Genomic DNA, 23,248 nt, shown 5'->3' with positions numbered 1-23,248 from the left:
TAATCAACCCTAAATAAGCCTAAGCTAACCAAACCTAACCTAACCAAACCTAACCAAACCTAACCAAACCTAACCTAACCAAAACTAACCAAACCTAACCTAATCAACCCTAAATAAGCCTAACCTAACCAAACCTAACCTAACCAAACCTAACCAAACCAAACCTAACGTAACAATACCAAACCTAACCAAACCAAACCTAACCAAACCTAACCTAACCTAACCAAACCTAACCTAACCTAACCAAAGTCACCAAACCTAACCTAACCAAACCTAAATAAACCTAAGCTAACCAAACCTAACCTAATCTAACCAAACCAAACCTAACCAAACCTAACCTAACCTAACCAAACCTAACCAAACCTAACCAAACCTAACCTTACCAAACCTAACCAAAATTAACCAAACCAAACCTAACCAAACTTAACCTAACCTAACCTAACCAAACATAACCTAACCAAACATAACCTAACCAAACCTAACCTAACCAAACTTCACTTAACTAAACCTAACCTAACCTAACCAAACCTAACCTATTCTAACCAAACCTAACCTAACCAAACCTAGCCTAAAAATACCTAACCTAACCCCACCTAACCTAACCCAACCTAACCTAACCAAACCAAACATAACATAACCAAACCTACCCAAACCTAACATAACCATACAAAACCTAACCTAACCAAACCAAACCTAACCTAACCAAACCTAACCTACCCAAATCTAACCTAAACTAAACAAATCTAACCAAACCAAACCTAGCCTAACCTAACCAAACCTAACCAAACCTAACCTAACCAAATCTAACCAACCGAAACCTAACCTAACCATACGTAACCTAAGCTAAACAAATCTAATCTAACCAAACCTAACCTAACCTAACCTAATGTGGCATGCAAAGAGTACGTAACCTTTATTCGGCGCATGTACACACCCTCATTTACAGGCTATCTCCCCCAACCAGCGAACCAGGTTGCTAAGAGTTGATGATGGGGCCCCGTCGTTCAACTAGTGACCAGGTTCTAGCCAATAAGAAGATGGTTTTGGCAATCGCAGAGGTTATGTGGGTACCTCTCTCCTGTCTGCCCTTGTCATTAACATTCTAGAGCTGGTTGAAGCACGGTCTGCTATCTTGTGGCTTCTATTTCTGCCTTGCATACCGTGGAGTGCACTATACTTATCGCTGTACATAGTGTACACATTGCTGTTCTAAATTGGTGAAGGATAATATAAGTCTAAACTTTTTCTGCTGTGTTTATTTTGCTCCCATTACACCCGGGATAACAGGCCATTTGGAATCCTGGGTTGTAATATGGGTAGCCTGTCCGAGAGCTGGAGCTGGACTTAGAGAAACGGTTGAGCTTAGGGTGAAGCTCGTAGCAGAAACATTGTGCAGCTTGCTGTCTGGCATTGCTTTACAAATTTTGCGTGTCAGTTGCTTTATGGTCAGCCTTGCTATTGTGTGATCGTTCAACAGCTCACTACTAGCTTGTTCGGTGTCCTCGCTTCGCTACGGTCAATCTTCTAGAACAGAGTAGCTGTCTGGCATTGCTTTACAAATTTTGCGTGTCAGTTGTTACTAGCCTGTTTGGTGCGGAGAATTTTGCAGTCGGCTTTGCTTGTATGCATATTCTGCAATCGTACTGTGCATAGCTAAGCGTGTTCTGCAAATTAACGTGTTACGTTGGGGTATTCTGCAATCGTACTGTGCATAGCGAATAACTTATGCCACCTAGACGAGTAAGACGTCTGGTGTCGGCATATACTTTGTATAACCTACCTAAATTGTCCCTACAGCGTTGTTGGCAAATTGCTCGTTCCATTGGCATTAAATACAAACGCACTCTCACAGCTGCGCAACTGCGTTCACTGATTGCTGACAAACTTATAGAAGAAGAGATGGCACATCAGACTCCTCCCTCTATGGAAGCTATTGCAAAAACTCCTATGTTTTCGCACGAGGAAGATGATACACCTACGGAGCAAAATGATCAGTATAGTGCAGCTGGGTTGTCTCAGGGTGAATCAGCGTCGTTGGCACTTGAGCTGGCAAAAATCAATCTTGAGCAAACTAGGGAACACAGAGCATTTGCAAGGGAAGAATTTGATAGGGAAAGAGAAAGGAGGCAGTTTTCGCATTTTGTAAATGATTTTAGTTTACAAAAAGCAGTACAGCTTGTTCCCCGCTTCAATGAGGCCGAACCAGAACAATTTTTCGAAAGCTTCGAAAATCAGGCTCGAGCCTTGAGGTGGCCGGAACAGCATTGGGCATCGTTGGTTCATACAGCATTATTGGGTAAGGCACAGGAATTTACGTCAGCATTAAATGACGCTGAATTTTCTGATTATAAAGTAGTGAAGACCACAGTGTTGGGAGCATATATGTGTATCCCAGCCAAATATAGAAAGATTTTTAAATTAAGCAGGCGGCAGCTTGGTCAATCCCTAGTGGACTTTGTGAGACAGCAAACCAAAGCTTTTACCAGCTGGTATAAAGCAAGTGGTGTCTCTACCTTTGAGGAGCTGGTACAGCTTATTCTGATTGATAACCTGCTGGAGTCTGTGGGACCAGAGGTTCGAGTCTTTCTGCAGGATCGCGACTTAACCACTGCATTGGAGGCACCCAGGTTGGCTGATACCTTCGAAACTAACCGCTCTTTGTCCGAGCGGTCCCGTCTCTCTTTTCAACAGCCTGGCATGAGCAAAGATCGTCAACCTTGGAGAATAAAGTGCCAGCCGGAGGGAAAACGTCTACGTCAGCCAACTAAGTCACCTGGTGAGCCATGCTTCTCAACTTATGGTCCACCTGCGGAGAGGCAAACTACTCATGGTGCATCTCGACAACAGTATCCAGAGAGACACCAGCCAGAACGACACCATTTGCAACGTCAGCAGGGAGTAAAGAGCAAGCCTGTCGTCTGCTTCCTCTGCAACAAAGTAGGACACATCCGTCCCAACTGCCCCCATAAACCCCAACCGATTGGGAAAATCTCTAATATCCCTAGTAACATCCCCTAGAGAAGTAGAAATAGGTATAGCCCCTTATTATTGCAAGAGTCTTATTTCCCTTCAGGAAATCTCAGAAACAATTGAAGTAAAGACCTTCAGAGATACTGGAGCATATTGCTCACTTGTAAGAGAAGGAATATTACCCCTTTCAGAGAACACTTCCTTGAATTCCTCTGTTTTATTGGAAGCATTTGGAGGAGCTATATATTCTGTTCCTTTGCATAAAATTTATGTCCATGCAAATATTACACTGGGTACTTCACTGCAGGTGTCTCAAAAGGATTTCCCATGAAAGATGCCATGTTATTACTGGGTAATAAGTGTTAAGTGAATGTATAGGAACCTTTGAACCAAGTGAAAGAGTAATTGTGGTTGGGGACCTGAATGCTAAAGTAGGAGAAACTTTTAGAGAGGGTGTGGTAGGTAAGTTTGGGGTGCCAGGTGTAAATGATAATGGGAGCCCTTTGATTGAACTTTGTATAGAAAGGGGTTTAGTTATAGGTAATACATATTTTAAGAAAAAGAGGATAAATAAGTATACAAGATATGATGTAGGGCGAAATGACAGTAGTTTGTTGGATTATGTATTGGTAGATAAAAGACTGTTGAGTAGACTTCAGGATGTACATGTTTATAGAGGGGCCACAGATATATCAGATCACTTTCTAGTTGTAGCTACACTGAGAGTAAAAGGTAGATGGGATACAAGGAGAATAGAAGCATCAGGGAAAAGAGAGGTGAAGGTTTATAAACTAAAAGAGGAGGCAGTTAGGGTAAGATATAAACAGCTATAGGAGGATAGATGGGCTAATGAGAGCATAGGCAATGGGGTCGAAGAGGTATGGGGTAGGTTTAAAAATGTAGTGTTAGAGTGTTCAGCAGAAGTTTGTGGTTACAGGAAAGTGGGTGCGGGAGGGAAGAGGAGCGATTGGTGGATGATGTAAAGAGAGTAGTAAGGGAGAAAAAGTTAGCATATGAGAAGTTTTTACAAAGTAGAAGTGATGCAAGGAGGGAAGAGTGTATGGAGAAAAAGAGAGAGGTTAAGAGAGTGGTGAAGCAATGTAAAAAGAGAGCAAATGAGAGAGTGGGTGAGATGTTATCAACAAATTTTGTTGAAAATAAGAAAAAGTTTTGGAGATTAACAAGTTAAGAAAGCCTAGAGAACAAATGGATTTGTCAGTTAAAAATAGGAGAGGAGAGTTATTAAATGGAGAGTTAGAGGTATTGGGAAGATGGAGGGACTATTTTGAGGAATTGTTAAATGTTGATGAAGATAGGGAAGCTGTGATTTCGTGTATAGGACAAGGAGGAATAATATCTTGTAGGAGTGAGGAAGAGCCAGTTGTGAGTGTGGGGGAAGTTCGTGAGGCAGTAGGTAAAATGAAAGGGGGTAAGGCAGCCGGGATTGATGGGATAAAGATAGAAATGTTAAAAGCAGGTGGGGATATAGTTTTGGAGTGGTTGGTGCAATTATTTAATAAATGTGTGGAAGAGGGTAAGGTACCTAGGGATTGGCAGAGAGCATGCATAGTTCCTTTGTATAAAGGCAACGGGGATAAAAGAGAGTGCAAAAATTATAGGGGGATAAGTCTGCTGAGTATACCTGGTAAAGTGTATGGTAGAGTTATTATTGAAAGAATTAAGAGTAAGATGGAGAATAGGATAGCAGATGAACAAGGAGCCTTTAGGAAAGGTAGGGGATGTGTGGACCAGGTGTTTACAGTGAAACATATAAGTGAACAGTATTTAGATAAGGCTAAAGAGGTCTTTGTGGCATTTATGGATTTGGAAAAGGCGTATGACAGGGTGGATAGGGGGGCAATGTGGCAGATGTTGCAAGTGTATGGTGTAGGAGGTAGGTTAGTGAAAGCAGTGAAGAGTTTTTACGAGGATAGTGAGGCTCAAGTTAGAGTATGTAGGAAAGAGGGAAATTATTTCCCAGTAAAAGTAGGCCTTAGACAAGGATGTGTGATGTCACCGTGGTTGTTTAATATATTTATAGATGGGGTTGTAAGAGAAGTAAATGCGAGGGTCTTGGCAAGAGGCGTGGAGTTAAAAGATAAAGAATCACACACAAAGTGGGAGCTGTCACAGCTGCTCTTTGGTGATGACACTGTGCTCTTGGGAGATTCTGAAGAGAAGTTGCAGAGATTGGTGGATGAATTTGGTAGGGTGTGCAAAAGAAGAAAATTAAAGGTGAATACAGGAAAGAGTAAGGTTATGAGGATAACAAAAAGATTAGGTGATGAAAGATTGAATATCAGATTGGAGGGAGAGAGTATGGAGGAGGTGAATGTATTCAGATATTTGGGAGTGGACGTGTCAGCGGATGGGTCTATGAAAGATGAGGTGAATCATAGAATTGATGAGGGGAAAAGAGTGAGTGGTGCACTTAGGAGTCTGTGGAGACAAAGAACTTTGTCCTTGGAGGCAAAGAGGGGAATGTATGAGAGTATAGTTTTACCAACGCTCTTATATGGGTGTGAAGCATGGGTGATGAATGTTGCAGCGACGAGAAGGCTGGAGGCAGTGGAGATGTCATGTCTGAGGGCAATGTGTGGTGTGAATATAATGCAGAGAATTCGTAGTTTGGAAGTTAGGAGTAGGTGCGGCATTACCAAAACTGTTGTCCAGAGGGCAGAGGAAGGGTTGTTGAGGTGGTTCGGACATGTAGAGAGAATGGAGCGAAACAGAATGACTTCAAGAGTGTATCAGTCTGTAGTGGAAGGAAGGTGGGGTAGGGGTCGGCCTAGGAAAGGTTGGAGAGAGGGGGTAAAGGAGGTTTTGTGTGCGAGGGGATTGGACTTCCAGCAGGCAGGCATGAGCGTATTTGATAGGAGTGAATGGAGACAAATGGTTTTTAATACTTGATGTGCTGTTGGAGTGTGAGCAAAGTAACATTTATGAAGGGGTTCAGGGAAACCGGCAGGCCGGACTTGAGCCCTGGAGATGGGAAGTACAGTGCCTGCACTCTGAAGGAGGGGTGTTAATGTTGCAGTTTAAAAACTGTAGTGTAAAGCACCCTTCTGGCAAGACAGTGATGGAGTGAATGATGGTGAAAGTTTTTCTTTTTCGGGCCACCCTGCCTTGGTGGGAATCGGCCAGTGTGATAAAAAAAATAATAAATAACATTACTACTGTTAGTTCGTGTCCTGAACCTATAATGATTAATTCTTCTCCGGTGTTGGCCATAACTCGGGAAACATCCCAACGGTTGTCTGGAGGGAATGTTGACCTATCCTTGGACGACTCCGATCTCGGAATAGCCACGTTGTTTTATGAGGCACACCGGCCGGAGCCTCGTAAATCATGTGAACAGACCCCGATCAAGCCTTCCTATTCCCAGGTTGCAGGATTGCCAGATGTCTCTGTTTCCATGCCCGAGGGACTGTCCTTCCGGGAGGAACAACGAAAGGACCCTTCTTTAAAATTCGCTTTTGAGGCAGCCATGGGTAAATCCTCTTTGGGTCATCCGGTCAAGTATGAAGTTAAAAACAATTATTTGATCTACACTGAGACTGGTAAGGAGATAGAGGACCGGCAATTGTTTAACAGGTTAGTAGTTCCAACAAAGTATAGACCTCAAATATTAAATATAGCTCATAATACGTCATTAGGAGGTCACTTAGGAATTACAAAAACCTTGTATAGAATCACAAAAGAATTTTATTGGCCAAAATTAAAGAAAGATGTGAAGAATCATATTAGGTGTTGCCAAGAATGTCAGAAAGTAGGGAAACCTGGACATTCCATTAAACCTGCACCTCTCCAACCTATACCTGCTGATGGAGAACCTTTTGCAGATTTAATTATAGATTGTGTAGGTCCACTACCTAGGTCAAAGTCTGGAAATCAATATTTATTTACGATTATGGATAAAGTAACCAGATACCCTGAAGGAATTCCCATGCGTAGTATTAATACTAAAGCTATTCTCAAAGCTTTAACCAAATTCATTTCTTGTTTTGGCATTCCTAAAACTATTCCAAGTGATCATGGTACTAATTTCACTGTCAAAGCATTTAGGGAAGTATTAACTAGGTTAGGGATAATCCACAACTTATCCACTGCCTATCATCCTCAGTCCCAAGGTGCCTTGGAAAGATTCTACCAGACATTAAAAACAATGATGAGAAGTTTTTGCATGCACTTCCCTACAGACTGGGATGAATCACTACCTTTGTTGCTGTTCTCAGTCCGAGAGACGGTGCAAGAGTCTACAGGGTATAGTCCGTTTGAGCTGATCTTTGGGCACAATGTACGAGGTCCTCTTCGGGTGCTCAAAGAAGGATGGATGGGAGAAGACTTTAGCTCAACACTCTACAACCCGTCTTCAAGGTTGCAGGTGGCACATCAGTTAGCCAAGGCTAACCTAAAGACAGCTCAAAGTAAGATGAAACAGAGGTATGACAGAAGTGCACAATTCCGCTCCTTCCATCCAGGAGACAAGGTGTTGGTGCAGGAACCTATACCTGGCCACACCTTGAAAGCTAGATTTACGGGACCTATGCAGATTGTAAGTAGATTATCTGATGTAAATTATGTGGTAGCTCCCATTGATAAGACCTCAAAAACTAAAACTTACCACATTAATCAATTAAAGGCTTTTCATACACCAGATAAAGTCCCAGTAATGACTCTGTCCTCTACCTCTGAGGACAACTCTGATTCTTTGCACTCTATCTCTGAAATTAATATTAAACTTTCAAATTCTGTCCTCCTCAAGGATCCTAGCCCTTTAATGGAAGGATTATCTGAAACTCAAGCAACAAATTTAATGGAGCTTCTACAGTCATATCCTAATATTTTTTCGGATGTGCCGAAAAAATGTACGTTAGGTTATCATGATGTAGATGTGGGAAACTCTAAACCAATTAAACTCTCCCCCTACAGAGCTAATCCTGAAAAGCAAAGGCTACTTCAGCAGGAAGTAGAATGTTTGTTAAAGCATGGTTTAGTGGAGGAGTCATCTAGTCCATGGGCTTCACCGTGCATCCTTGTGAAGAAGGCTGATGGAGGGTTTCGTATGTGTACAGACTACCGTAAGGTGAACGAGGTCACAATTACAGATGCTTACCCTCTTCCTCGTCTGGATGACGTAATTGACTTTGTGGGTAAGGCTACTTTTGTGTCCAAGTTAGATCTCCTTAAAGGCTACTATCAGGTACCTTTGACAGATAAGGAGAAGGAAATCTCTGCCTTCGTAATTCCAGGAGGTCATTATCAATACACAGTTACCCCCTTCGGAATGAAAAATTCCCCCTCTTCATTCCAGAAACTTATTCATCAGGCTATTAAAGGACTTGAAGGCACGGCAGCGTACCTAGATGATATTGTTGTGGTGTCTGATACTTGGGATCAACACCTACTTAGACTTAAGGCTCTTTTTGAGACCTTTCAGAGTTCCCATTTAACAGTTAATTTATCTAAATCTTCCTTTGGCCAGGCCACTATCACTTTTCTAGGCCATGAACTAGGTAGTGGTAAAGTTGCACCTAAACTTGCTTAAGTTTTTGCTATTAAAGATTATCCAGTTCCTCATGATAGGAAATCTCTTCAACGTTTCCTAGGCATGACAGGATTTTACAGAAGATTCTCTAAGAATTTCTCAGATATTGTAGCCCCTCTTACCTCTCTTACCAGTCACGAAGTTCCCTTTAATTGGACCTCAGACTGTAACACTGCTTTTAATAAAGCAAAAAGATTATTGTGTACTGCACCCATTCTCTTGTCTCCAGACTTCTCCAAAAGTTTTTCATTACAGGTTGATGCTTGTGAGTCTGGGGTTGGGGCAGTACTATTACAAATCGGGAACAAGGAGTTGCAGCCTGTAGCATACTTTTCAGCCAAGTTCCAGCCACATCAGAGGGCTTACTCTACCATTGAAAAAGAAACCCTCGTGCTTGTACTGGCTTTGGAGCATTTCGATGTTTATGTGGGCCAGACATCGCAGGTGGTCACACTCTACAGTGATCACAATCCTTTAGTATATCTCCAAGCCATGAAGAACCACAACACAAGGCTTATGAGCTGGATGCTAAGGCTGCAGCTCTATAATATTTCCATTAAATATATTGCCGGCAAAGAAAATATGTTGGCAGACTCTTTATCTAGAGTCTAATACTTTTATTTAGGTTAGGATGTTATTTGTGGTAACCCCTTTTCACGCTTTTTTTTTTATCTCCTGGTGTGGGTTTTTTTTTTAGTGAGGGGATGCGGGCTACCGTCCGCCTGTATCTTGGACCTATGCTAGCCTGTCTGACTGCTGTCTCACTCTAAGTTTAGGGTTTGGCTTTTGGTCACGAGAAAATCTGAGCTCTATCTAAGAGTTGGATGGTGGAGAGGAAAGGCAGTCCCATTATTTTGTGCCATGGCGGCAGCCTAATCCTGAGCCTTCTCGGGGTGGGGGTGTGGCATGCAAAGAGTACATAACCTTTATTCGGCGCATGTACACACCCTCATTTACAGGCTATCTCCCCCAACCAGTGAACCAGGTTGCTAAGAGTTGATGGTGGGGCCCCGTCGTTCAACTAGTGACCAGGTTCTAGCCAATAAGAAGATGGTTTTGGGAATCGCAGAGGTTATGTGGGTACCGCTCTCCTGTCTGCCCTTGTCATTCCCATTCTAGAGCTGGTTGAAGCACGGTCTGGTATCTTGTGGCTTCTATTTCTGCCTTGCTTACCGTGGAGTGCACTATACTTATCACTGTACATAGTGTACATATTGCTGTTCTAAATTGGTGAAGGATAATATAAGTCTAAACTTTTTCTGCTGTTTATTTTGCTCCCATTACAACCGGGATAACAGGCCATTTGGAATCCTGGGTTGTAATACCTAACCAAACCTAACCTAACCTAACCTAACCAAACCTAACTTAACCAAACCTAACCAAACCAAACCTAACCAAACCTAACCTAACCAAACTAAACCTAAACCAATCTAACCTAACCAAACCTAACCAAACCTAACCTAACCAAACCTAACCATACCAAACCTAACCTAACCAAACTTAACCAAAAATAACCTACTCAAACTTATCCTAACCAAAAGTAACCTAACCTAACCAAACCTAACCAATCCTAACCTAACCTAACTTACCCTAACCAAATCTAACCAAATGAAACCTAACCTAACCAAACCTAACCTAAGCTAAACAAATCTAACTTAACCAAACCAAACCTAACCTAACCTAACCAAACCTAACCTAACCTAACCAAACCAAACCTAAACTAACCTAACCAAACCTAGCCTAACCAAACCTAACCTAACCTAACCAAACCTAACCATACCAAACTTAACCTACCCAAACCTAACCTAACCTAACCAAAACTAACCTACTCAAACCTATCCTAACCAAACGCAACCTAACCTAACCAAACCTAACCAACCCTAACCTAACCTAACTTACCCTAACCTAACCTAACTTAACCTAACCTAACCAAACCAAACCTAACCTAACCAAACCTAACCTAACCAAACCTAACCAAACCAACCCTAACCAAACCTCACCTAACCAAACCTAACTTAACCAAACCAAACTTAACCAAACCTAACCTAACCAAACCTAATCTAACCAAACCTAACCTAAAAAACCTAACCTAACCTAACCTAAAAAACCTAACCTAACCAAACCTAACCTAACCAAACCTAACCTAACCAAACCTCACCTAACCAAACCTAACCAAACCTAACCTAACCTAACCAAACCAAACCTAACCAAACCAAACCTAACCTAAAAAAAACCTAACCTAACCAAACCCAACCTAACCAAACCTAACCTAACATAACCTAACCAAACCTAACCTAAGCTAACTAAATCTAACCAAACCTAACCAACCCTAACCAAACCTAACCAAACCTAACCTAACCTAATCAAACCTAACCTAAGCTAACCTAACCAAACAAAACCTAATCTAACCTAACCAAACCAAACCTAACCTAACCTAACCAAACAAAACCAAACCTAACAAAACCTAATTTAACCTAACCTAACCAAACCTAACCTAACTAAACCTAACCAAACCAAACCTAACGTAACCATACCAAACCTAACCTAACCAAACCTAAACTAACCTAACCAAACCTAACCTAACCAAACCTTGCCAAACTTAACCAAACCTAACCTAACCAAACCAAACCTAACCAAACCTAACCAAACCTAACCTAACCAAACCTAACCTAACCAAACCTAACCTAACCAAAGCTAACCTAATTATAACCTAACATAACCTAACCAAACCTAACCAAACCAAACCAAACCTAACCTTACCTCACCAAACCTAATCTAACCTAATCTAACCTAACCTCACCAAACCTGACCTAACCTAATCTAATCTAACCTAACCTAACCAAACCAAACCTAACCAAACCAAACCTAACCAAACCAAACCTAACCTAACCAAACCTAACTTAAAAAAACCTAACCTAACCAAACCTAAATTAACCAAACCTAACCTAACCAAACCTAACCTAACCAACCCTCACTTAACCAAACCTAACCAAACCTAACCTAACCTAACGTAAGCAAACCAAACCTAACCAAACCTAAAAAAATCTAACCTAACCAAACCTAACCAAATCTAACCAAACCAAACCAAACCTAACCCAACCTAACCAAACCTAACCTAACCTAACCTAACCTAACCAAACCTAACCTAAACTAATGTGACCAAACAAAACCTATCCTAACCTAACCAAATCTAACCAAACACCGAGATTATAAAGTCACTTAAAAATAACTCGGGGAATCTGTCTCATGTCCCACCATTACTGTACAAGCGAGCGGTCCATGTCCTTTCGCATGCTATTTCATTACTTTTTAACAAGTCACTAGAGACTAGCACCTTCCCGAAACTACTCAAGATGGCAAGGGTTACACCAATACATAAAGGTGGTGACCCTACAGACTTAAGCAACTATAGGCCAATATCTAACTTACCATTGCTATCCAAAATCTTTGAGAAACTAGTGCACAGGAGACTGTATTCATTTATAACGGCTCAAAACATACTCAACCCCTGCCAATTTGGATTCAGGAAAAATAAAAGCACTAATGATGCAATCATAAAAATGCTAGGTCTGCTTTACACAGCATTGGAAAATAAGGAATATCCAAAAGGAATTTTTATTGACCTAAGAAAAGCTTTTGACACAGTAGACCACGACATCCTACTCCACAAACTTGATCATTACGGTATAAGAGGCCATGCGCTTGCTTATTTCAGATCTTACATTACTAATAGGTATCAGTATGTCACCATTAAAGACACAGCATCAGCAACACGGCCACTTGATACTGGAGTTCCGCAGGGAAGTGTCCTTGATCCCCTGCTCTTCCTCATATACATCAATGACCTTCCAAACGTTTCCCAACACCTGAAACCCATTCTCTTTGCTGACGACACGACTTATGTCATCTCTCACCCTAATCTTGCCACCCTCAACACCATTGTGAATGAGGAGCTGATCAAAATATCGACTTGGATGACAGCCAATAAACTTACGCTTAACACTGACAAAACCTACTATATTATGTTTGGTAGCAGAGCAGGAGATGCACAAATTAACATTAAGACTGACAACACTCTAATTACCAGAAATAATGGGGGCAAATTCCTAGGCTTATACCTTGACAACAACCTGAATTTCAGCACCCATATCCAGCATATAACCAAAAAAGTATCCAAAACGGTTGGGATCCTCTCCAAGATACGATACTACGTGCCGCAAAATGCCCTTCTCACACTATACCACTCACTTATTTATCCATACCTCACCTATGCTATTTGTGCTTGGGGATCAACTGCAGCAACACACCTAAAGCCAATAATAACCCAACAAAAAGCTGCAGTAAGAATAATCACTAAATCCCATCCCTGGCAACACACTCCCCCACTCTTCATAGACCTAAACTTACTCCCTGTTCAGTACATCCACACTTACTACTGTGCAATCTACATCTACAGGGCCTTAAACTCTAATATCAACCTTGACCTAAAACGCTTTCTTGATAGTTGTGACAGAACCCACAGGCATAACACAAGACACAAACATCTCTACGACATTCCCCGTGTCCGACTAAACCTTTACAAAAATTCAATGTATGTCAAAGGCCCTAAAATCTGGAATACCCTACCTGAAAACTCTAGAACTGCAGACACATTCATCACCTTCAAAACTACCATTAGAAAACATCTTATCTCCCTGATACACCCCGTCAACTAACTACACGAATACCACCTGGTGGTTCACACTTACACTCACTCACTCATTTGACCATAAACAGAAATATTAATCTCAATCTTAAAATAATGAATCCTGTGATACTCCAATACTGAAACTATGTACTGTGCCAAAACAAAAGCATTCACATTGCTAAACTCACAAACTAGTATTTAGTAACTTAGCCATAATACCAACTTACCTCATAATTTGTAATATTTTACAATTAAGAATAAAACTAAGTCTGCCCGAAATGCCTAGCCATGCTAAGCGTTCTAGTGGTACACTCTGTAATAACTATTTTACTACATGTAAACCACACAATAACCAAATTTCTGTAAACTCAGCATTGTAATCCTTATAGAGAACAAAACCTAACCTAACCTAACCAAACCTAAGCTAACTTAACCTAACCAAACCAAACCTAAACTAACCTAACCAAACCTAACCTAACCAAACCTAACCTAACCAAACCTAACCAAACCAAACCTAACCTAACAAAACCTAACGTAACCTAACCTAACCAAACCTAACCTAACTAAACCTAACCAAACCAAACCTAACATAACCATACCAAACCTAACCAAACCTAAACTAACCTAACCTAACCAAACCTAACCTAACCTAACCAAACCTTACCAAATCTAACCAAACCTAACCTAACCAAACCTAACCTAACCAAACCTAACATAACCATACCAAACCTAACCAAACCTAAACTAACCTAACCTAACCAAACCTAACCTAACCTAACCAAACCTTACCAAATCTAACCAAACCTAACCTAACCAAACCTAACCTAACCAAACCTAACCAAACCTAACCTAACCAAACCTAACCTAACCAAAGCTAACCTAATTATAACCTAACGCAACCTAAGGTAACCTAACCAAACCTAACCAAACCAAACCAAACCTAACCTAACTTAACCTCACCAAACCTAACCTAACCTAATCTAACCTAACCTAATCAAACCTAAGCTAACCTAACGTAACCTTACCAAAGCTAACCTATCCTAACCTTACGTAACCTAAGCAAACGTTATCTAACTTAGCCTGACGAAAGCTCAGCTAGAAGTAATACGTTTATATTAGATCATTTTACATTTATAAAGGACGCAGGAGAGTACTGAGTCAAAAACACAGTAGCCCACAAAGGGAACTATCTGCCAAGTATAGTAACTAAAATAATGGTTAGATAAATACACGAGAAAGAAGGGTTGTATTTAAATATTATTATAAGTATTATTAATATTTCTGTATAAGCAATATGGTAATACACTATGAAGGTTGAGTGTGTGTACCTGGAGGCTTGATTCTGTCTGGCAGCCTCGATGGATCGTTTTAACTCCTCGTCCATCTCTTCTGCACTCAGACCCTCGCAGTCGAACTGTATCAGCAACTCTGGCAGTCTCTCTGCTACCACCTGAGACAGTGACATAATGTTACTGAGTGTGACATGACGTTACTGAGACAGTGACATGACGTTACTGAGAGAGTGACATGACGTTACTGAGAGAGGGACATGACGTAACTACTTCAGACAGTGATATGACGTTACTATCTGAGACAGTGAAATGACATTACTACCGGAGACAGTGATATGACGTTACTGAGACAATGGCAATACGTTACTATCTGCGAGAGTGATATGACGTTACTACCTGAGACAGTGACATGACGGCACTACCTGAGACACTGTCATGACGTTACTACGTGAGACAGTGACATGTCGTTACTACCTGACACAGTGACATGACGTTACTACCTGAGACAGTGACAAGAGGTTACTGCCTGAGACAGTTACATGACGTTACTATTTGAGACAGTGACATGGCGTTACTACCTGAGACAGTGACACAACATTACTGAGACAGTGACACATAAAATTACTGAGACAGTGACACAACATAACATTGCTGAGACAGTGACACGTCATAACATTACTGAGACAGTGACACAACATAACATTACTGAGACAGTGACACAACATAACATTACTGAGACAGTGACACGTCATAACATTACTGAGACAGTGACACAACATAACATTACTGAGACAGTGACACAACATAACATTACTGAGACAGTGACACATAACATTACTGAGACAGTGACACAACATAACATTACTGAGACAGTGACACAACATAACATTATTGAGACAGTGACACAACATTACTGAGACAGTGACACAACATAACATTACTGAGACAGTGACACATAACATTACTGAGACAGTGACACAACATAACATTACTGAGACAGTGACACAACATAACATTATTGAGACAGTGACACAACATTACTGAGACAGTGACACAACATAACATTCCTGAGACAGTGGCACAACATAACATTACTGAGACAGTGACACAACATTACTGAGACAGTGACACATAAAATTACTGAGACAGTGACACAACATAACATTGCTGAGACAGTGACACGTCATAACATTACTGAGACAGTGACACAACATAACATTACTGAGACAGTGACACAACATAACATTACTGAGACAGTGACACGTCATAACATTACTGAGACAGTGACACAACACAACATTACTGAGACAGTGACACAACATAACATTACTGAGACAGTGACACAACATTACTGAGAAAGTGACACAACATAACATTACTGAGACAGTGACACAACATTACTGAGACAGTGACACAACATAACAATACTGAGACAGTGACACAACATAACATTATTGAGACAGTGACACAACATAACATTACTGACACAGTGACACAATATAACATTACTGACACAGTGACACAACATAACATTATTGAGACAGTGACACAACATAACATTACTGAGACAGTGACACAACATAACATTACTGAGACAGTGACACAACATAACAATACTGAGACAGTGACACAACATAACATTATTGAGACAGTGACACAACATAACATTATTGAGACAGTGACACATCATTACTGAGACAGTGACACAACACAATATTACTGAGACAGTGACACAACATAACATTACTGAGACAGTGACACAACATAACATTACTGAGACAGTGACACAACACAACATTACTGAGACAGTGACACAACATTACTGAGACAGTGACACAACACAACATTACTGAGACAGTGACACAACATAACATTACTGAGACAGTGACACAACACAACATTACTGAGACAGTGACACAATGTAACATTACTGAGACAGTGACACAACATAACATTACTGAGACAGTGACACAACATAACATTACCGAGACAGTGACACAACACAACAGTGAGACAGTGACACAACATAACATTACTGAGACAGTGACACAACATAACATTACTGAGACAGTGACACAACACAACATTACTGAGACTGTGACACAATGTAACATTACTGAGACAGTGACACAACATAACATTACAGAGACAGTGACACAACATAACATTACTGAGGCAGTGACACAACACAACAGTGAGACAGTGACACAACATAACATTACTTAGACAATGACACAACACAACAGTGAGACAGTGACACAACATAACATTACTGAGACAGTGACACAGCATAACATTACTGAGACAGTGACACAACATAACATTACTGAGACAGTGACACAACATAACATTACTGAGACAGTGACACAATGTAACATTACTGAGACAGTGACACAACATAACATTACTGAGACAGTGACACAATGTAACATTACTGAGACAGTGACACAACATAACATTACTGAGACAATGACACAACACAACATTACTGAGACAGTGACACAACATAACATTACTGAGACAGTGACACAACATTACTGCGACAGTGACACCACATAGCATTGAGACAGTGACACAACATAACATTACTGAGACAGTGACACAACATTACTGAGACAGTGACACACACAACATAACACTGAGACAGTGACACAACATTACTGCGACAGTGACACAACATAACATTATTGTGACAGTGACACAACATAACATTACTGAGACAGTGACACAACATAACATTACTGCGACAGTGACACAACATAACATTACTGAGACAGTGACACAACATTACTGAGACAGTGACACAACACAACATTACTGAGACAGTGACACAACACAACATTACTGAGACAGTGACACAACACAACATTACTGAGACAGTTACACAACATTACTGAGACAGTGACACAACACAACATTACTGAGACAGTGACACAACACAACATTACTGAGACATTGACACAACACAACATTACTGAGACAGTGACACAACATTACTGAGACAGTGACACAACACAACATTACTGAGACAGTGACACAACATTACTGAGACAGTGACACAACATTACTGAGACAGTGACACAACACAACATTACTGAGACAGTGACACAACACAACATTACTGAGACAGTGACACAACACAACATTACTGAGACAGTGACACAACATTACTGAGACAGTGACAAAACACAACATTACTGAGACAGTGACACAACACAACATTACTGAGACAGTGACACAACATTACTGAGACAGTGACACAACACAATATTAGAGACTGACACAACACCACATTACTGAGACAGTGACACAACATTACTGAGACAGTGACACAACACAACATTACTGAGACAGTGACAAAACACAACATTACTGAGACAGTGACACAACATAACATTACTGAGACAGTGACACAATGTAACATTACTGAGACAGTGACACAACATAACATTACTGAGACAGTGACACAACATAACATTACTGAGACAATGACACAACACAACATTACTGAGACAGTGACACAACATAACATTACTGAGACAGTGACACAACATTACTGCGACAGTGACACAACATAGCATTGAGACAGTGACACAACATAACATTACTGAGACAGTGACACAACATAACATTACTGAGACAGTGACACAACATTACTGAGACAGTGACACACACAACATAACATTGAGACAGTGACACAACATAACATTACTGCGAGTGACACAACATTACTGCGACAGTGACACAACATAACATTACTGAGACAGTGACACAACATAACATTACTGCGACAGTGACACAACATAACATTACTGCGACAGTGACACAACATAACATTACTGAGACAGTGACACAACATAACATTGCTGAGACAGTGACACAACATTACTGAGACAGTGACACAACATAACAATACTGAGACAGTGACACAACATAACATTACTGAGACAGTGACACAACATTACTGAGACAGTGACACGACATAACATTACTGAGACAGTGACACAACATTACTGCGACAGTGACACAACATAACATTACTGAGACAGTGACAGAACATTACTGAGACAGTGACACAACATAACATTACTGAGACAGTGACATAACATGACGTTACTGAGACAGTGACATGACGTTTCTGTCTTAGACAGTGACATGACGTTACTACCTTAGACAGTAACATGACCTTACCACCTGAGACAGTGATATGACGTTACTACTTGAGACAGTGACATGACATAACTATTTGAGACAGTGACATCACATTACTATCTGAGACAGTGACACATCATAACATTACTGAGACAGTGACACAACATAACATTACTGAGACAGTGACACAACATAACATTACTGAGACAGTGACAACATAACATTACTGAGACAGTGACACAATATAACATTACTGAGACAGTGACACAACATAACATTACTGAGACAGTGACACAACATTACTGAGACAGTGACACAACATAACATTACTGAGACAGTGACACAACATAACATTACGGAGACAGTGACACAACACAACATTACTGAGACAGTGACACAACATTACTGAGACAGTGACACGACATAACATTACTGAGACAGTGACACAATATAACATTACTGAGACAGTGACACAACATAACATTACTGAGACAGTGACATGACGTTACTGTCTTAGACAGTGACATGACGTTACTGTCTTAGACAGTGACATGACGTTTCTACCTTAGAGAGTGATATGACGTTACTACCTGAGACAGTGACATGACATTACTGAGACAGTGACATAACATTACTGACACAGTGACACAACATAACATTACTGAGACAGTGACATGACGTTACTGTCTTAGACAGTGACATGACGTTACTGTCTTAGAGAGTGACATGACGTTACTGTCTTAGACAGTGACATGACGTTACTACCTTAGAGAGTGACAAGACGTTACCATCTGAGACAGTGACATGACGTTACCACCTGAGGCAGTGACATGACATTACTATCTGAGACAGTGATATGGCGTTACTACCTGAGACAGTGACATGATACTACTATTTGAGACAGTGACATGACGTTACTACCTGAGACAGTGACATGACATTACTATGTGAGACAGTGACAGGCACCTCATAACATTACTGACAGTGACACAATATAACATTACTGAGGCAGTGACACAGCATAACATTACCGACACAGTGACACAACATAACATTACTGAGACAGTGACGCAACATAACATTACTAAGACAGTGACACAACATAACATTACTGAGACAGTGACACAACATAACATTACTGAGACAGTGACACAACATAACATTACTGAGACAGTAACGCAACATTACTGAGACAGTGACACAACACAACATTACTGAGACAGTGACACAACATAACATTACTGAGACAGTGACACAACATAACATTACTGAGACAGAGACACAACATAACAGTACTGAGACAGTGACACAACACATTACTGAGACAGTGACAAAACATAACATTACTGAGACAGTGACACAACACATTACTGAGACAGTGACAAAACATAACATTACTGAGACAGTGACACAACATAACATTACTGAGACAGTGACACAACATTACTGAGACAGTGACACGACATAACATTACTGAGGCAGTGACACAACAAAACATTACTGAGACAGTGACACAACATATCATTAATGAGACAGTGACACAACATAACATTACTGAGGCAGTGACACAACAAAACATTACTGAGACAGTGACACAACATATCATTAATGAGACAGTGACACAACATAACATTACTGAGACAGTGACACAACATAACATTACTGAGGCAGTGACACAACATAACATTACTGAGGCAGTGACACAACAAAACATTACTGAGACAGTGACACAACATATCATTAATGAGACAGTGACACAACATAACATTACTGAGACAGTGACACAACATAACATTACTGAGCCAGTGACATAATATTACTGAGTCAGTGACACATCATAACATTACTGAGACAGTGACACAACATTACTGAGACAGTGACACAACACAACATTACTGAGACAGTGACACAACACAACATTACTGAGACAGTGACACAACATTACTGAGAAAGTGACACAACACAACATTACTGAGACAGTGACACAACACAACATTACTGAGACAGTGACACAACACAACATTACTGAGACAGTGACACAACATTACTGAGACAGTGACAAAACACAACATTACTGAGACAGTGACACAACACAACATTACTGAGACAGTGACACAACATAACATTACTGAGACAGTGACACAACACAACATTACTGAGACAGTGACACAACACAACATTACTGAGACAGTGACACAACACAACATTACTGAGACAGTGACACAACACAACATTACTGAGACAGTGACACAACACAACATTACTGAGACAGTGACACAACACAACATTACTGAGACAGTGACACAACACAACATTACTGAGACAGTGACACAACACAACATTGCTGAGACAGTGACATAACACAACATTACTGAGACAGTGACACAACACAACATTACTGAGACAGTGACACAACATAATATTACTGAGACAGTGACACGACACAACATTACTGAGACAGTGACACAACACAACATTACTGAGACAGTGACACAACATAATATTACTGAGACAGTGACACGACACAACATTACTGAGACAGTGATACAACATAACATTACTGAGACAGTGACACAACATAACATTACTGAGACAGTGACACAACATAATATTACTGAGACAGTGACACGACATAACATTACTGAGACAGTGACACAACATAACATTACTGAGACAGTGACACAACATAACTGAGACAGTGACACAACATAACATTACTCAGACAGTGACACAACATAATATTACTGAGACAGTGACACGACATAACATTACTGAGACAGTGACACAACATAACATTACTGAGACAGTGACACAACATAACATTACTGAGACAGTGACACAACAAAGCATTACTGAGACAGTGACACAACATAACATTACTGAGACAGTGACACAACATTACTGAGACAGTGACACAACATTACTGAGTGACACAACATAGCATTACTGAGACAGTGACACAACATTACTGAGACAGTCAGACAACATTACTGAGACAGTGACACAACACAACATTACAGAGACAGTGACACAACATTACTGAGACAGTGACACAACATTACTGAGACAGTGACACAACACAACATTACAGAGACAGTGACACAACACAACATTACAGAGACAGTGACACAACACAACATTACTGAGACAGTGACACAACTAAACATTACTGAGACAGTGACACAACATTACAGAGACAGTGACACAACATTACTGAGACAGTGACACAACACAACATTACAGAGACAGTGACACAACATTACTGAGACAGTGACACAACATAACATTACTGAGACAGTGAAACAAAACAACATTACTGAGACAGTGACACAACATTACTGAGACAGTGACACAACACAACATTACTGAGACAGTGACACAACATTACTGAGACAGTGACACAACATTACTGAGACAGTGACACAACATTACTGACACAGTGACACAACACAACATTACTGAGACAGTGACACAACACAACATTACTGAGACAGTGACACAACATTACTGAGACAGTGACACAACACAACATTGCTGAGACAGTGACACAACACTACATTACTGAGACAGTGACACAACATTATTGAGACAGTGACACAACACAATATTACTGAGACAGTGACACAACACAACATTACTGAGACAGTGACACAACACAACATTACTGAGACAGTGACAACACAACATTACTGAGACAGTGACACAACATTACTGAGACAGTGACACAACACAACGTTACTGAGACAGTGACACAACACAACATTACTGAGACAGTGACACAACATTACTGAGACAGTGACACAACATAACATTACTGAGACAGTGACACAACACAACATTACTGAGACAGTGACAAAACACAACATTACTGAGACAGTGACACAACACAACATTACTGAGACAGTGACACAACATAACATTACTGAGACAGTGACACAACACAACATTACTGAGACAGTGACACAACACAACATTACTGAGACAGTGACACAACACAACATTACTGAGACAGTGACACAACACAACATTACTGAGACAGTGACAAAACATTACTGAGACAGTGACACAACACAACATTACTGAGACAGTGACACAACACCACATTACTGAGACAGTGACACAACATTACTGAGACAGTGACACAACACCACATTACTGAGACAGTGACACAACATTACTGAGACAGTGACACAACATTACTGAGACAGTGACACAACACAACATTACTGAGACAGTGACACAACATTACTGAGACAGTGACACAACACAACATTACTGAGACAGTGACACAACACCACATTACTGAGACAGTGACACAACATTACTGAGACAGTGACACAACATTACTGAGACAGTGACACAACACAACATTACTGAGACAGTGACACAACACAACATTACTGAGAGAGTGACACAACACAACATTACTGAGAGAGTGACACAACACAACATTACTGAGACAGTGACACAACATTACTGAGACAGTGACACAACACAACATTACTGAGACAGTGACACAACACCACATTACTGAGACAGTGACACAACATTACTGAGACAGTGACACAACATTACTGAGACAGTGACACAACATTACTG

General features: G+C 40.5%; 1 protein-coding gene across 1 annotated transcript in view; it reads right to left on the bottom strand.

Moving 5' to 3' along the window:
• LOC128702475 (serine/threonine-protein kinase Nek8-like) overlaps window positions 1-23,248 on the bottom strand; it is a 138,276-nt gene that overhangs the window by 63,837 nt on the left and 51,191 nt on the right. Inside the window, exon 8 of the mRNA XM_070098523.1 lies at window positions 14,534-14,655. Within this exon, the coding sequence (XP_069954624.1) occupies window positions 14,534-14,655 (122 nt within the window). The remainder of the gene's footprint in view (window positions 1-14,533; window positions 14,656-23,248) is intronic.

The sequence above is a fragment of the Cherax quadricarinatus genome, chromosome 62, assembly GCF_038502225.1.
Source record: "Cherax quadricarinatus isolate ZL_2023a chromosome 62, ASM3850222v1, whole genome shotgun sequence".
Classification (NCBI taxonomy): Eukaryota; Metazoa; Arthropoda; class Malacostraca; order Decapoda; family Parastacidae; genus Cherax; species Cherax quadricarinatus.
Note: the sequence above shows the minus strand (reverse complement) of the source record. Positions and strands in the feature narration are given on the sequence as shown.